General features: G+C 41.3%; 3 protein-coding genes across 4 annotated transcripts; 2 read left to right on the top strand and 1 right to left on the bottom strand.

Annotated features, from left to right (window-relative positions):
- The first annotated feature begins 922 nt into the window (after positions 1 to 922).
- On the top strand, positions 923 to 6211 carry LOC148156039 (E3 ubiquitin/ISG15 ligase TRIM25-like). 2 transcript variants are annotated; one of them, XM_088011080.1, is made up of 2 exons: positions 923 to 1042; positions 1703 to 3819. In XM_088011080.1, exon 2 carries the CDS (start codon positions 1740 to 1742, stop codon positions 3405 to 3407), a length of 1668 nt encoding a protein of 555 aa, XP_087867206.1. In that variant the 5' UTR covers positions 923 to 1042; positions 1703 to 1739; the 3' UTR covers positions 3408 to 3819. The 2 variants fall into 2 exon arrangements, 1 of the variants encoding a protein (XP_087867206.1); XR_015764898.1 differs by lacking the exon at positions 1703 to 3819 and adding an exon at positions 5914 to 6211 and having other exon boundaries at positions 944 to 1042.
- Positions 6212 to 7231: 1020 nt separating this feature from the next.
- On the top strand, positions 7232 to 9649 carry LOC148156038 (E3 ubiquitin/ISG15 ligase TRIM25-like). Its single transcript, XM_088011072.1, has one exon. It carries the CDS (start codon positions 7576 to 7578, stop codon positions 9235 to 9237), a length of 1662 nt encoding a protein of 553 aa, XP_087867198.1. The 5' UTR covers positions 7232 to 7575; the 3' UTR covers positions 9238 to 9649.
- A 2038-nt stretch (positions 9650 to 11687) lies between these two features.
- On the bottom strand, positions 11688 to 14866 carry LOC148156037 (uncharacterized). Its single transcript, XM_088011356.1, has 3 exons — positions 14675 to 14866; positions 13828 to 14528; positions 11688 to 11709 (listed from the first exon to the last, which is right to left on the bottom strand). The coding sequence occupies exons 1-3, from the start codon at positions 14831 to 14833 to the stop codon at positions 11688 to 11690; spliced, it is 882 nt and encodes a 293-aa protein (XP_087867482.1). The 5' UTR covers positions 14834 to 14866.
- Positions 14867 to 15343: the final 477 nt, after the last annotated feature.

Here is a 15343-nt window from a genome sequence, read left to right as displayed (position 1 = left end):
CTTTCTCCACAGGCCAGCAGTTCAAGTCTGTTAGGATTCAGTTCATGTGGCAGATCAACAAAAAGTGGTGAGTAAATTGTGAAAAGGAACCAAAAACCCACATGAAGAACATGAAAAATGCAGCATGTATCTGTTTTCAGCTGATTCCAATGAAGCAAAACTAAATCCATCATTCAGAAACGTAAAAACGAAGGTGCAGCTGCAAAACAAGAGCTTTCATTACAGTATCCAAGAGGCTCCAGGTAACTCTGGAGGAGCTGCAGAGATCAACCGCTCATGTTTTATGGACCAATATTAAAGTTTTTAGTCTGCATGTAGAAAAAAAGCTGCTATATGGTGTAAAAAACTAAAAACCAGAGTGAAAGAAACTCCTGACAACATTTTAAATCTAACCATATCGATGTGTTATAAAGAATAAATCTAAAATATTGAAATAAATGAAGCTTGGGAAGCTGAACTGTCTTGATGTGACGCTGAACAGCGACATGAGGAAGACCATGGCTGTTAGCTTGTGCCGTGTTGCTAAGATGGTGTCCACTGTTTGTATCAAAGCACATCAAACATATTTGTGTTTGAAACTATTAAAATGAAGAAGTTTCTAGATGTTTCTAGATGGGGTCAAAGTATTTGTTGATTTTAGCTAATTGTAGTTGGCTGTGGTCCCTAAACTCCTGGAAGAGGAACAAATATATCAAACCACTTTTCCTCAAATGCACCAAAATCTAAAAGGAGTGAACCAAATCCACCACTTTAAAAATAACTTTATTTTCTATTGTGTTTAATCAAGTCTAAAATAATCTGCAAACTAGACGCCTTTAAAACTGCAGGATGTAACGTTTACATGTTTGTTAATTTGATCCCAAATTCAGCTAAATTCCTCTGGAGCTGGTTTGATTGTTCCTGTTTCTGCAGAGTTCACCAGAGAGGAAAGTGGGATCTCCTGAGCTGCATTCAAGTCTGAAAAGGAGTCGTTGACAAGGCTCTTCTCAGGATTCTGGTCCAGGCTGAACGAGGGATGAGCATCCGGATGGTTTTGTTTAAGGTGAAGAAAATTCTGCAGGTTTTTACCACAGAAAGATCCTGGCAGCAGAAATGAAGAGGAGCTTAAAGCTCCTCCACTGTCAACATTTGGAAAATTTAAACCTTTAAACCTGTGAGAAAAGTTGGAGACGTGTCATAAAACCCAGAAGAACTGGTCAGATGTTGGACCTTGAATTAAATGATTCTCTGAAAACTAAATGCAGAAATAGAGCTGGCAGTAGAAATACTAAATGCTGATTGGTTAAAGTTTTACAGCTTTATAAACAGACGGATTACAAACTGATATGAACACGATGCAAACATTGGACTCTCTGCTGTCATTATAGAGCAGTTAGGAAACAGGAGGCATATTTTCCCTGAACCACCAAACACATCTAGTTTCTTCAGCAGGAACGATTCTTTCATTTCATTTCCTGAAGCTGTGGAGAGCTAACATGTTAGCAAGCTGAGTTTAGAGACTCAGTCGGTTATTTTGAGCAGAAAACTGCTGTGAAGATGATTCAGCTTAAACTATTACTGCTCTCAGAGCGCTCCTCTTCCTGGTCTCACACACACACTGAGTCTGGGCGGGACCTGCTGAAGCTGGAAGCTGATTGGCTGCAGCCTCTCTGCCCTGACATGTGATTGGTGGATCACAGCTCCAGCTTGTTTCTGTTCTCAGGAAATGAAACTAACAGTCAGAGCTACTGAGAGCAGAAATGGAGCAGCAGGCAGTTCAGCTGGATCGAGAGACTTTCTCCTGTTCCATCTGTCTGGATCTACTGAAGGATCCGGTGACGACTCCCTGTGGACACAGCTACTGTATGACCTGCATTAAAAACTTCTGGGATGAAGGTGAGAAAAAGGGAAACTACCACTGTCCTCAGTGCAGGAAAACCTTCACACAGAGGCCTGACCTGCAGAAAAACACCATCCTAGCAGCTTTAGTGGAGCAGCTGAAGAAGACTGGACTCCAAGCTGCTCCTGCTGACCACTGTTATGCTGGACCTGAAGATGTGGCCTGTGATTCCTGCACTGGAAGAAAACTGAAAGCCATCAAGTCCTGTTTAGTCTGTCTGGCCTCTTTCTGTGAGAAACACCTTCAGCCTCATTATGATTCAGCTGCATTTAAGAAACACAAGCTGGTGGAGCCGTCCAAGAACCTCCAGGAGAACATCTGCTCTAAGCATGATAGGTTGTTGGAGGTCTTCTGCCGCACTGACCAGAAGTGTATCTGTTATCTCTGCACTATGGATGAACATAAAGGCCATGAAACAGTGTCAGCTGCAGCAGAAAGGACTGAGAGGCAGAGAGAGCTGGAGGAGAGACGAGGAAACATCCAGCAGAGAATCCAGGACCAGGAGAAAGATGTGAAGCTGCTTCAGCAGGAGGTGGAGGCCATCAATCGCTCTGCTGATAAAACAGTGGAGGACAGTGAGAAGATCTTCACCCAGCTGATCCGTCTCCTCCAGAAAAGAAGCTCTGAGGTGAAGCAGCAGATCAGATCCCAGCAGGAAACTGAAGTGAGTCGAGTCAAAGATGTTCAGGAGAAGCTGGAGCAGGAGATCACTGAGCTGAAGAGGAAAGACGCTGAGCTGGAGCAGCTCTCACACACAGAGGATCACAACCAGTTTCTCCTCAACTACCCCTCACTGCCAGCACTCAGTGAGTCGACACACTCATCCAGCATCAACATCCGTCCTCTGGGACACTTTGAGGACGTGACAGCAGCTGTGTCAGAGCTCAGAGACAAACTACAGGACGTCCTGAGAGACTCATGGACAAACATCTCACTGAAGGTCACTGAGGTGGATGTTCTACTGTCAGAACCAGAACCAGAACCAAAGAGCAGAGCTGGATTCTTAAGATATTCATGTGAAATCACTCTGGATCCAAACACAGCAAACACACGGCTGGAACTATCAGAGGGGAACAGGAAGGTGACATGGATGAATCAGGATCAGTTTTATTCTAGTCATCCAGACAGATTCACGTTTTGGTCTCAGGTTCTGAGTAGAGAGAGTCTGACTGGACATTGTTACTGGGAGGTGGAGTGGAGAGGGGGAGTTGATGTATCAGTTGCATACAAGAGTATCAGCAGAGCAGGAGATGGTGATGAATGTGTTTTTGGAAATAATGATAAATCTTGGGCATTAGATTGTATTGATAGTAAATTTGGTCACAACAACATCTGGACCTCCATCTCAGGTCCAGTTCCCTCCAGAGTCGGAGTGTACCTGAATCACACAGCAGGTATTCTGTCCTTCTACAGCGTCTCTGAAACCATGACTCTCCTCCACAGAGTCCAGACCAGATTCACTGAACCGATACTGGCTGGAGTTTTGGTTAGTTATGGATCCTCAGCAGAGTTCAGTAAACCCAGATAGATTTCCTCTTGTCTCTCAGGTTGTTGATCAGGGTTCATGGTTCTGGTGTCTCTGCTGTTCTGATCTTCTTTATTTTTCCGGTTTAGTTCTTTGTGTTACAGGAGCCATAAAGGAAATCACTGCTGATGATTTCTTTCATTCTGATGACAGAAATATTTCATGAAAATCTAAACTTCTCTGGACTCTGATGGTTTTCCTTTAACTTTTTTATCCATGTATTTCCATGTTTTATTTGTTGTTAAATCAGTTTAGATCAAAGTGATCTGAACTTGATTCTGTTTTCTATGTTGTGATCCAGAAAACCTGAAACATCAAATCAGAACTGATGCTGTTTTCTTCTCATGTTTTAGATTTAGATCAGAAATAAATGTCTGTTGTTCGTCTTCAATAAAGAAACTTGATTACAGAGAAATGCTGAAAGTTTTCTAATCATTATTGTGATAAATCCTTTTTGAGGAATCGGATTTGGGTCCAACATGATCCGACGATCCCAGTTGAAACGGTTCTGTTGACAGTTGGTGATCTAGTTGGTCACATAAATTTAATTTATGCTTCCAGAATGAATAAGGGAATAGTGATATTTTTAAAAAGGAGCGTTTTGTGAACCAGCTGATTGTCATGGTGTGACGGTAGGCGGAGACCTGCAGGTGTCGCTGCTTGCGGTGCCTCCATCCGGGTTATTATCTCAGGTGTGCCGCCGTTCATTCCTAATGTTTCGTTGGAGAAAAAGCTCCAGCGCTTTGGGAAACTTGCGAGTGGTTTTGAAACTGTTGGTTCGGGATGTAAACATGACAAGCTGAAACACGTTCAGTCTTTCAGGAGGCAGGTTTTCATGTTCTTAAACTGCTACACAGACGCTAGAAGTTTCTTTCAGAGTGAAATATGAAGAAGGATCTTACATGGTTTATGCGAGTACTGGGAGTATGAAATGCTTTGAATGTGGGGATGTTGGACGTGAACGGGCTTCTTGCCCTCACAAAAAGCAGGAAGCTCAGATTGAAGTGAGTGGAAGTGCAGAGGAGTCGCCGGTGGTTGGAGCTCCTCCGCCTGCTGAGGGCGGGGCGTTTCCTCCGTCGGTTGGCTCTGATGCTGGGAGGGAAGCAGTGGTCTGAATAAACACGCTGCACGGGAGGAGACTGAGAAAACTGGAACCGATGTTCCCAAGGACTCCTCAGATGGGAGCAATCTGGATATAGAAACGGATCAGACGGCTGGTTGTGTTGCTGCCGAGGCTGCAGCGTTACCTGAAGGTGGCGCTGCAGAGGTTCAGTCTGCAGCTTCACCTGCCCAGGTAGAGGACATGGAGTCTGACAGCGACTCAGAGGCGTTTCAACCGCAGATTCACAAACATCCAGTGGTGATTTGTACACTCTGGAGGAAACTAATGATTTTCTGGATGAAACGTTTGGAAAACAAGTTAAAGTCCTTGATTATTTTCCTGAGGCAGAAAAATGTATCAAGAGTGTATTAATGGTACAGAAAATAGTTGGTTTTGACATGTTGGATGAAAAGAATCGGCTAAACGGCTAACGGTTAAAAAAACACACGACAAACGTCCGGAGACATTTGTCAGAAAATTAAGTAAAAGGTTCAAAGCGACTGAAAATTCAGAAATAAGATGATGGTTAAAGTGCACTGGGTGATCTTCTTTCTACTGTCTCTCTCTGTTTTCCTTCTCCTTTTCACCTGTATGAGTAACATCAGAGCTGCGGAGGAGCCCCGATTGAAGGAGTTCCACTCTCAGCATGGATTTGAAACTTTTTATTATGATGTGCTTAAATGAGCCTCTGTTCCAGAACAGCTGAGTCAGATGTTTGCATGACCGTCTGCAGCCATCAAGAAGTGCAGAAGGTTGTTAATCATCCACAGATTCAATCCAGGTGAGGCAGAAGGGAAACACTTAACATGTAAGGCAGGTGAAACACTGAACTAAACCTGCTAATGACTGATTCAGTCTGTTGATCCTTGGATTGGTAACTGGTTAAACTGAACTGGACTATTGTTACTTGTGTGGGATCTTATCAGCATATAGACACTTTTTAAGGAATTTAATCAACTTATTTGGAAATATTTGTAGTTGATGGAAGATTAAACCAGCTATTTGATGGAAGTTTATTCTGTATAAATTATAATTTTTCCAACTACAGTATAAATCACCTTTTGTTCTATTTATTTGTCTCTGGTGTGTTAAATCTACCCTGATCCTCCCTGAGTTTTATCCTTAGGTTTTCTGATAAACAACCCTTTATTTTAAATATTGATTTAATATCAAAATCATAAATCCTACACTATGCTGCAGCTTGATGGGTAAATGTAATTGTATACGTAAAGATTAAGATAAATATTAATTTAACAGTGAGTGTATATGGGGAACTATATGGTTTGTATTTGTTCTCAGACCTGTAACCAGTACACTTTTTAATCTTTCAATGTCTTTCAGAACTTTTCAAATGTTTATCATCTTTCTAACCGGCACCTTCCTCACTTTTATTTTATTTTTTTTCAGCCGTTGCTCTGCAGTTTGACCGAAAGCTGACTCTTGAGGACTGCAGCGAAACTGTCAAGAAGTGGCTTCATTACGCGCCAGAATGAGAGGAAAACATCGCAAGGAATCAAAGTGACGCCAACCAGAGTCAAACTGGGGTTACCACAACTTGTCCTGTTTCATTGGTTCATAGAGGACAAAGCTTAACCTCATGGACTCTGTTCTTCTGTGGACAACAGGCTGTTGTTTTGACAGTCAAAAAGGAGTCAAATATGTTAAAGATCTGTCCCTCTTTTCTTAAATAAAATGTTATATCAAACCCATGCTGTCATTTTTAACCTTTTGTACACAGTTCACCCATGATCTGCCAATAATATAATGTGTTTAACACCAGTGAAGAAACTTTTAGTGGCATGTTATGATGTAGACCTATCAGACCTAAAAATGTACATAAATCCTGAGCTTTCATTCAATATAAAATCAACCCAAATCTGCATGTAGATCCACGTTCAGATGATGGTTGAATCAACGTTGATATAATGTCAGTTATGGTTGAAACCCTAACGTTGATTCAACATACAAGTCACCGACCACTTTCAATGTTGTTTCAATGTCAGCGTTCAACGTTGATTCAATGTTTCTGGCTGACATTGATTCAATGTTGTTTCAGTCATTCTGTGCTATCTGGGTTGTGTCTTTAATTACTTCAGCAAAGCTCACAGCTTTTACCAAATCTATAGTGTAAATCTGCTCCTTAGTCGCATCTTTACGGGGTTGCTACTGTCTCTAGTGGCGTGGGGTGGTAACACAACTAATATAATTACATTACTAAATCAGAATACCTGGGTAAAAATGAAGGATGGGACAGTGAGTGGGGCCTGGTTGGACAGATTTTATATCTCAGATACTTATAGAAATAGATTGTCCAACTGTTTAAGTTCTCCACTTGGTTTTTCTGATCATCACCTAGATTACTTGGACTTTCTTTGTTCAAGAAATATTAGATACGGATCGTTTTGGCATTTTAATACAAACTACTTAAAGACATTTTCTTTTGTCAAAGTTTTAGTAACTTTTGGCAACTATGGAAAACAAAAAAATCAGAGTTTGTCTTTAACTGAGTGGTGGGAGGTTGGAAAGGCTCAGATAAGAGCCATATAATGCTAAAATGTAGCATTATATGGCTAAACAATGCTATATAATGCTAAAATTTAGCATTATATGGCTAAAAAATGCTATATAATGCTAAAATTCTAAAATTATTTTACTTTTACTTGAGTACATTTGTGAGTACTTTCTCCACCACTATAGAGCAGTTAGGAAACAGGAGGCATATTTTCCCTGAACCACCAAACACATCTAGTTTCTTCAGCAGGAACGATTCTTTCATTTCATTTCCTGAAGCTGTGGAGAGCTAACATGTTAGCAAGCTGAGTTTAGAGACTCAGTCGGTTATTTTGAGCAGAAAACTGCTGTGAAGATGATTCAGCTTAAACTATTACTGCTCTCAGAGCGCTCCTCTTCCTGGTCTCACACACACACTGAGTCTGGGCGGGACCTGCTGAAGCTGGAAGCTGATTGGCTGCAGCCTCTCTGCCCTGACATGTGATTGGTGGATCACAGCTCCAGCTTGTTTCTGTTCTCAGGAAATGAAACTAACAGTCAGAGCTACTGAGAGCAGAAATGGAGCAGCAGGCAGTTCAGCTGGATCGAGAGACTTTCTCCTGTTCCATCTGTCTGGATCTACTGAAGGATCCGGTGGCGACTCCCTGTGGACACAGCTACTGTATGACCTGCATTAAAGCTCACTGGGATGGAGTGGATCAGAAACGAATCCACAGCTGCCCTCAGTGCAGAGAGACATTCATACCAAGGCCTGTTTTGAAGAAAAACACCATGCTAGCAGCTTTAGTGGAGCAGCTGAAGAAGACTGGACTCCAAGCTGCTCCTGCTGACCACTGTTATGCTGGACCTGAAGATGTGGCCTGTGATTCCTGCACTGGAAGAAAACTGAAAGCCATCAAGTCCTGTTTAGTCTGTCTGGCCTCTTTCTGTGAGAAACACCTTCAGCCTCATTATGATTCAGCTGCATTTAAGAAACACAAGCTGGTGGAGCCGTCCAAGAACCTCCAGGAGAACATCTGCTCTAAGCATGATGAGGTGATGAAGATCTTCTGCCGCACTGATCAGAAGTGTATCTGCTATCTCTGCTCTGTGGATGAACATAAAGGCCATGAAACAGTGTCAGCTGCAGCAGAAAGGACTGAGAGGCAGAGAGAGCTGGAGGAGAGACGAGGAAACATCCAGCAGAGAATCCAGGACCAGGAGAAAGATGTGAAGCTGCTTCAGCAGGAGGTGGAGGCCATCAATCGCTCTGCTGATAAAACAGTGGAGGACAGTGAGAAGATCTTCACCCAGCTGATCCGTCTCCTCCAGAAAAGAAGCTCTGAGGTGAAGCAGCAGATCAGATCCCAGCAGGAAACTGAAGTGAGTCGAGTCAAAGATGTTCAGGAGAAGCTGGAGCAGGAGATCACTGAGCTGAAGAGGAAAGACGCTGAGCTGGAGCAGCTCTCACACACAGAGGATCACAACCAGTTTCTCCTCAACTACCCCTCACTGCCAGCACTCAGTGAGTCGACACACTCATCCAGCATCAACATCCGTCCTCTGGGACACTTTGAGGACGTGACAGCAGCTGTGTCAGAGCTCAGAGACAAACTACAGGACGTCCTGAGAGACTCATGGACAAACATCTCACTGATGGTCACTGAGGTGGATGTTCTACTGTCAGAACCAGAACCAAAGAGCAGAGCTGGATTCTTAAGATATTCATGTGAAATCACTCTGGATCCAAACACAGCATTCAGACGGCTGGTACTATCAGGGGGGAACAGGAAGGTGACAAGGATGAAACGCAATCAGTTTTATTCTAGTCATCCAGACAGATTCACTTATTATTCTCAGGTTCTGAGTAGAGAGAGTCTGACTGGACGTCGTTACTGGGAGGTGGAGAGGAGAGGGGTAGTTTATGTATCAGTCGCATACAAGAGTATCAGCAGAGCAGGAGGTGGGGATGAATGTGTTTTTGGAAACAATCATAAATCTTGGTCATTAGATTGTTTTAATAGTAAATTTGGTCACAACGACTTCTGGACCTCCATCCCAGGTCCAGTTTCCTCCAAAGTCGGAGTGTACCTGAATCACACAGCAGGTATTTTGTCCTTCTACAGAGTCTCTGAAACCATGACTCTCCTCCACAGAGTCCAGACCAGATTCACTGAACCGATACTGGCTGGAGTTTTGGTTAGTTATGGATCCTCAGCAGAGTTCAGTAAACCCAGATAGATTTCCTCTTGTCTCTCAGGTTGTTGATCAGGGTTCATGGTTCTGGTGTCTCTGCTGTTCTGATCTTCTTTATTTTTCCGGTTTAGTTCTTTGTGTTACAGGAGCCATAAAGGAAATCACTGCTGATGATTTCTTTCATTCTGATGACAGAAATATTTCATGAAAATCTAAACTTCTCTGGACTCTGATGGTTTTCCTTTAACTTTTTTATCCATGTATTTCCATGTTTTATTTGTTGTTAAATCAGTTTAGATCAAAGTGATCTGAACTTGATTCTGTTTTCTATGTTGTGATCCAGAAAACCTGAAACATCAAATCAGAACTGATGCTGTTTTCTTCTCATGTTTTAGATTTAGATCAGAAATAAATGTCTGTTGTTCGTCTTCAATAAAGAAACTTGATTACAGAGAAATGCTGAAAGTTTTCTAGTCATTTCTAATGGCAGTTTGAACTTCCTCCCCTGTTTCCACTGTGATTGTGTCTTGCTGTTGGCGTCTTCCTCACAAATTCATCCAAATCTGTGGACCTACTGGTTTGATTCCTTGCTGAGTTGTTTATCTGACAGCAGTTTTGCTTTAGCATGTGAAACTTCAGCTCGATTGTTTTATCAGAGTTATTGGCGCTGCGTTCCTGGACCGTCACTGGGATTCTGTCAGAGCTGATTGTGGCTCAGTTCGCCCGCCTCGGTTTGAGAAGGAAACTGGTTTGCTGATTCTGTGCCACTTCTGGCACTTTAGCATTGATGCTGAGGCAGTGAAGTTAAATTGGTCACAATGGAAAGTAGCTACACTTAAGTTGGATATTGTTTATTTATTTATTTTACTTTTCGTTCTCTCACTCTGCTTGAGGTTTTGACAATTTATTGTTATTTTCCTTGATTGATATTTTGAAAGTGCATTTTGGCTTTAATTTGGTCTTTAACTTGAAATATGATGAATACTCTTTTTGTTTATGTCAGAGTTGACACCTATTAAACACAGCAAATAACACAGGAAAGACAAGAGAGAGTTAGATTCTTAATACTCGCGAGGAGAACAGACAGAGATGTGCTTTCAGTTATAAATCTCCTGCTGCTCTGAAGCACATTTGCCTGCCCCTCTCTTTTTATTGTCTTTAGGATCCCTAATCACAGAGAGCGCTGTAACTCTAAAGGGAGGGGGAAAGACACTTCATCACACAGTCACAGCGCCAAGATTATCGCTAACTAACAACACTATCTATCTCGCACTTGCTTATCCAGTTCCTGACCCAGGATCAAGCAGGACAAGTTGTGAATCTTCATGGCGATGGTTTTATAGCTATCTAAGAGGTCAAAGCAGGGCGTTCTGTGAAGAGCTGCTGTCACTGCTCTTCTTCAGAGAGGCCCTCTGAGAAAGGAAATCAGAGATATTAACATCACAGAAACATTTCTTAAAAGATATGACTAAAACAAAGAGTACATAAACTAAGAACATATAAAACAGTATAACAAATAGTTGATAATAATACAATTTACCTAACATTCCCCCCTGTTTATCAAATATTTGTTCTAAGTCTCACAGCCCTTATAAACAGCCACTTCAAATGATTTTCAGCTGGGAGTTCATTTTTAAGAACGCAAATATTTTTACTCAAGGGTTGTACTCAGTCCAGAAACTAGGATCTAAATACATGTGAGGGGAATCCTCAGCAGAGGATTCTGTGTCAGACTCAGCATGTTTTATGAACAAAGGATACATCTGTGCCATCCGGTCCTCCATGGGCAAAATTGCTGTGGTGATGATACGGTTGAACAAAGAACGCAGGCAAAAAGTACAACGGCATTCACACAAGGTTAGAATGGCAGCAAAGACTGCCATTGATACTAAAGCAGAGGACACAAGGGTTCGGTTCCTTCCAACAACCTGCAACCATGCATCCCACATAGAGGTGTTTGCTCCAGAGGCTTCCTTCATGTTGCCATTCAGGGTTCGGTGCCCCGTAATGGCCTCCACCAGGCTCCCATCAGCTGCTGCGTTGGTTGGCAGGTATATACAACATCTTTCTCCAAAGATAACACACACACCCACCCTTTTCTCAGCCAGCAACATGTCAAGAGCCATACAGTTTTGGAAAGCCATCAGTGAAGTAGCGGCCAGCTGCTCATGAACCGCCTCGAACTCAGCCTGTGTCCAGTTACCTAGTTTGGCACGTTGTAATGAATGAAATTGATCCCGTCTACGCCCCTGTTTACAGTACACCACCAACAAACTGTAGATTCAAAACCTGATCGGTCAAAATTGGTGAGGGACTCGGATGGCATGGATGTATGTAGACGCACATGTTCCCATGACAGCTCTCGTTTCTGCAAATGGTAAGACAGAACATGTGTTAGATCGGTTTCTGACATAGGATAAACAGATACAGGCAATAAAGAAACTAGAGCACAGAAACCCGTAACCTGTCAGGGTAACTTATCAAAAAGCCTGTCATCATCGCTCCACCACCAGACGTCTGCATGAGAGACAAGGTTAAAATCATTGTTTACAGAGAACATGGTAGTACACATTGTATCAGAAAGATTTCCTAATCTCTTCCCACTCTCTGTTATGTTGATGCATGTGAAATTTCCTGGAGCTAAGAAAGGTTTCTTTTCATCAGCTACAGTAATTTAAATATTGAATCATAAATCCTGCAGGTGCTATTAGGATTATTTTTACTCATCACTTCCAATAAGCTTTGCTTTCTAATGTTTGCTGGGGTTACACATAGTGAAGGTCTTAGTTCCATACATACTTTACAATCTTGCTTGACTAATTTAGCAGCCTGCTCTACCATTAATAACCAGTTATTATTCAGTCCAGGATGAAAACATAAAATAAAAAATAAAAATATTTTGATTCACCATTTCAGTAATGTTTAAGTTCGTTCAGCTCCTAAGGATGCTCCAGGGTTGTGGACAATCTTCACCAGTTTTGAGACGGTCAAACTGTTCGGTTTGGCCCCCTTTGTACGCTGGCCTTTGCCCTGTAGGTCAGTGAGCCTCCAGAACTTACTTTTTTTTTCTTTGAGTTGAAATGACCTTTCTGCAATGTGACAGGTGAACCCAAGTTGACCTTTCTGCTGTTTCTACAGCTGTGGGGGTAGTCAGCAACACCTGGTACGGCCCGTCGCACTTAGGAGAATACGCCGAGATGAGAGTTTAGGCAAAAATAGTTTGTTTTTGTTTTTCTAAATTGGCTTCTCATATAGTCAGCTTAAGTAGCTTCTTCATCTATTTACCATTGATTATTAAACTGTGGCAATCTATACAGCCTTACGAATAATGTTTAAAAGGTGTAAGTTTTGATGTACTTGTCATGTTAATGTATAATTTTACATGTTAATGTATAATTTTACATGTTAATGTATAATTTTACCAAGTCTAAACATTGCGTCCAGGGCCTACCAGTTCCTCCAAAGCACTTCTTAGTCTGCTTTTCACAGTACCATTTGTTCTTTCCACCAACCCTGCACTCTAAGGATGATAAGCACAGTGGGGGTTTTCAATGTCATTCCCACATCACTTGTCACTGTAATCAGTCTGTGGAATGTTGTGTTTTGGGACAATAGTTTTGCAAATAGCCTTTAGCTTCTGTCAAAGTATCTGCATGCTTTGCTGGAACTTCTTCTTTTTCAACCCATTTAGAAAAAGCAGCAATCATCATCAAAAACCCACTACTTGTTAACTCAAAAGTTCATTACAAAAAATGTTTTTGTAAGAATTTATATTATATTATTATTATCACTGCATTTCCCTTGTCCCCCCTCTTTACACATGGCATTGCCCATGTGTCACAATTAATAATTACTGAAGATCTTTTGTCAAGTTCAGCAACGTGAAACATTTCTATTTTATTTGTTTAGCTAAAAAAATGACCATCTTTAATTTAAATCAAATCCGCTAATTCAGAATTTGTCCTTTTTAATTTAATGACCATCATTTAAATCCAGATTAAAATCTTGTAGACTGAAGTCTAGAAAATATTGCTTTTACTCATCATCATTTTTAGAGTAACTAATTTCATCCACCAGGTTTGCATAAAGTTTCATAGTTTCACTTAACCTTTCATTTCAGACGAGGTAACAACGTAAGTTTTTTAGATTTTATATTAAATAGTCAATAATTTCATCCGTTACTCAATTCTTTAGCACAGTTTGTCTTTATAGAATTAATTTTCATTCATAAAAGCATCAATAAAAAATCACACAAAAACCAAACCAATTTCAATCAATTTTGAGATTCTTTATAGGATTAAACTCTAAATTAAATTCTTGAGTTAAATTCAATCATCAATTATTTTCAACACTTAGAGGTGTTTAATTTATTTCCACAGTAGTATTTCTTAAAATTAATTGTCACTTGTGAGGTTTTAAACCTAATTTTAGTGATGTCAAGAAATATTTTTTTTGCACCGGTATCACACAGAAATTCAATTTCTTGTATGATTCTACTTAACGTATCCCAAGCTGCACATACGTCCACCATTTCATCGATTGGTGTGGTGGCTTGTCTTTTTGGGGTGTGATAAACTGTGATCATGCTGAGGATTTCTCCTGCTTGAGGTCTCCTCACTCCACCACCCCTCCCACGTGGTTAATTGTGAGCCAGGGACAGTTTCAATTTCAACCAGGTGTTTTCTTATCCATCCCCCAATTTCAGGGCGAAAGCCCGTCAGCAAAGCATTTTTCAGTTGCTGCTGATATGAACTGGTGTCATCTTCATTAAAAGTTATCCCACTATGCATTTTAAACTTTTTTTCAAAACGCAAACGGAAATCATCTACTTTTTCTCCAGCTATTTGTTTTATCCCTGCCAAGTGGCGGTAATTTGCTTTTTTGCGAAAATTTCTTTTGACTCTTTCACATAATGGATCCCATTGTGCTTTGAATGCTTCACTCAGTTCTGGATTCGCTCCCATAGGATATTTTATTGGGCCTAATCTACCATTTTGATCAGTTATTTTTCCCGTATAATTCCCTCTTACTTTTGCCCAGTCTTTCCCTAGTGAGGACATTGCAGCTTCCCCTGCTTCTGTCCCATTTAATCTATAAGAATGAATTAAGCCAGTCATGTCTTCTCCCCATATATCGGGATCCTCTGCTGCAGGTGTTATTCCTTCCACAGCCTTCCTGGCCTCTTCTAAGATCCAGGGTCTGAAAACATATAAGTCTTGTGCCCCTTCATCTATTGAGGGGTACAGTTGTGCTGCTGAGACCGCAGCAGCTGATACTGGGGCAGACGGAGCTGCTGCAGCGGCGGGGGGAGGGGTGGCTGCAGGAGCTTGTGCTCCCTGCACCGTTACAGCAGTCCGTGTGCTTTCTTTCATTCTTACAATTAAGTTCTCAGATTCTTTTAACCATTATTTAGCACAACTCAACTCTTCCTCCTTTTTTCTTCCTCTTTTTCCCATTATGCTGTTCTCAAGTTTTTCACTACAATTTGCCATTGTTCAAATTTTAATTTCCCCTCTACTCCATATTTCTTCTTCCATTTTGTCATGTATACAGTGCTACCAGGAAATCTGGACAGCATGTACTTCTCATCCCCTTCGGGACTCTCAGCGAGTGAGGAATTACAAGAATTCGTGTTTCCCATTATTTAAAGTACTTGCAATTTTAATTTGAAAAATTATTAATTTACCTTTGGGTTGCTATTTTAGCTTAAAAAAATTATGTATTTAAATTTGGTCCAGGTTCGTTGACTCCTATGAACTGGAGTTTGTTTCAGTAGGCCAGCAATTAAAAATACCTTGTTGTGGTATTCTCCACTTCAACTCTTTCGAGTGGGAGAATCTTGCCTTTGCATCCACAAGAGGTTTGCTGCTTACGACCCTACTGTTTTATATGAGGTAAAATACCGAGTGGCATTTAAACCTCCAATCACTTTCACACTTTTTGTCACGGAAATTAAGCGCCTGTCGTCGCCGGACTCCGCCGTCCGTTACCACGGGTATTAGCCAGGCCCCGCAGCCTAACAGGACAAGGTCTCCAACCTTGCACAGCACCAGGCTCCGTCCGCCTGTTTCGCGAAAACTTTGCGCTAGGACTTTCGCTATCCTACGCGGATTTTGTGCATTAATTTAGTTACCTGTTAGAGTCTAGAATT

Source organism: Poecilia mexicana, unplaced genomic scaffold (genome assembly GCF_051168715.1).
Source record: "Poecilia mexicana isolate PSO_F unplaced genomic scaffold, ASM5116871v1 scaffold_12, whole genome shotgun sequence".
Classification (NCBI taxonomy): Eukaryota; Metazoa; Chordata; class Actinopteri; order Cyprinodontiformes; family Poeciliidae; genus Poecilia; species Poecilia mexicana.
The sequence above is the reverse complement of the archived record's forward strand: the minus strand, read 5'-3'. Positions and strand labels throughout refer to the sequence as shown.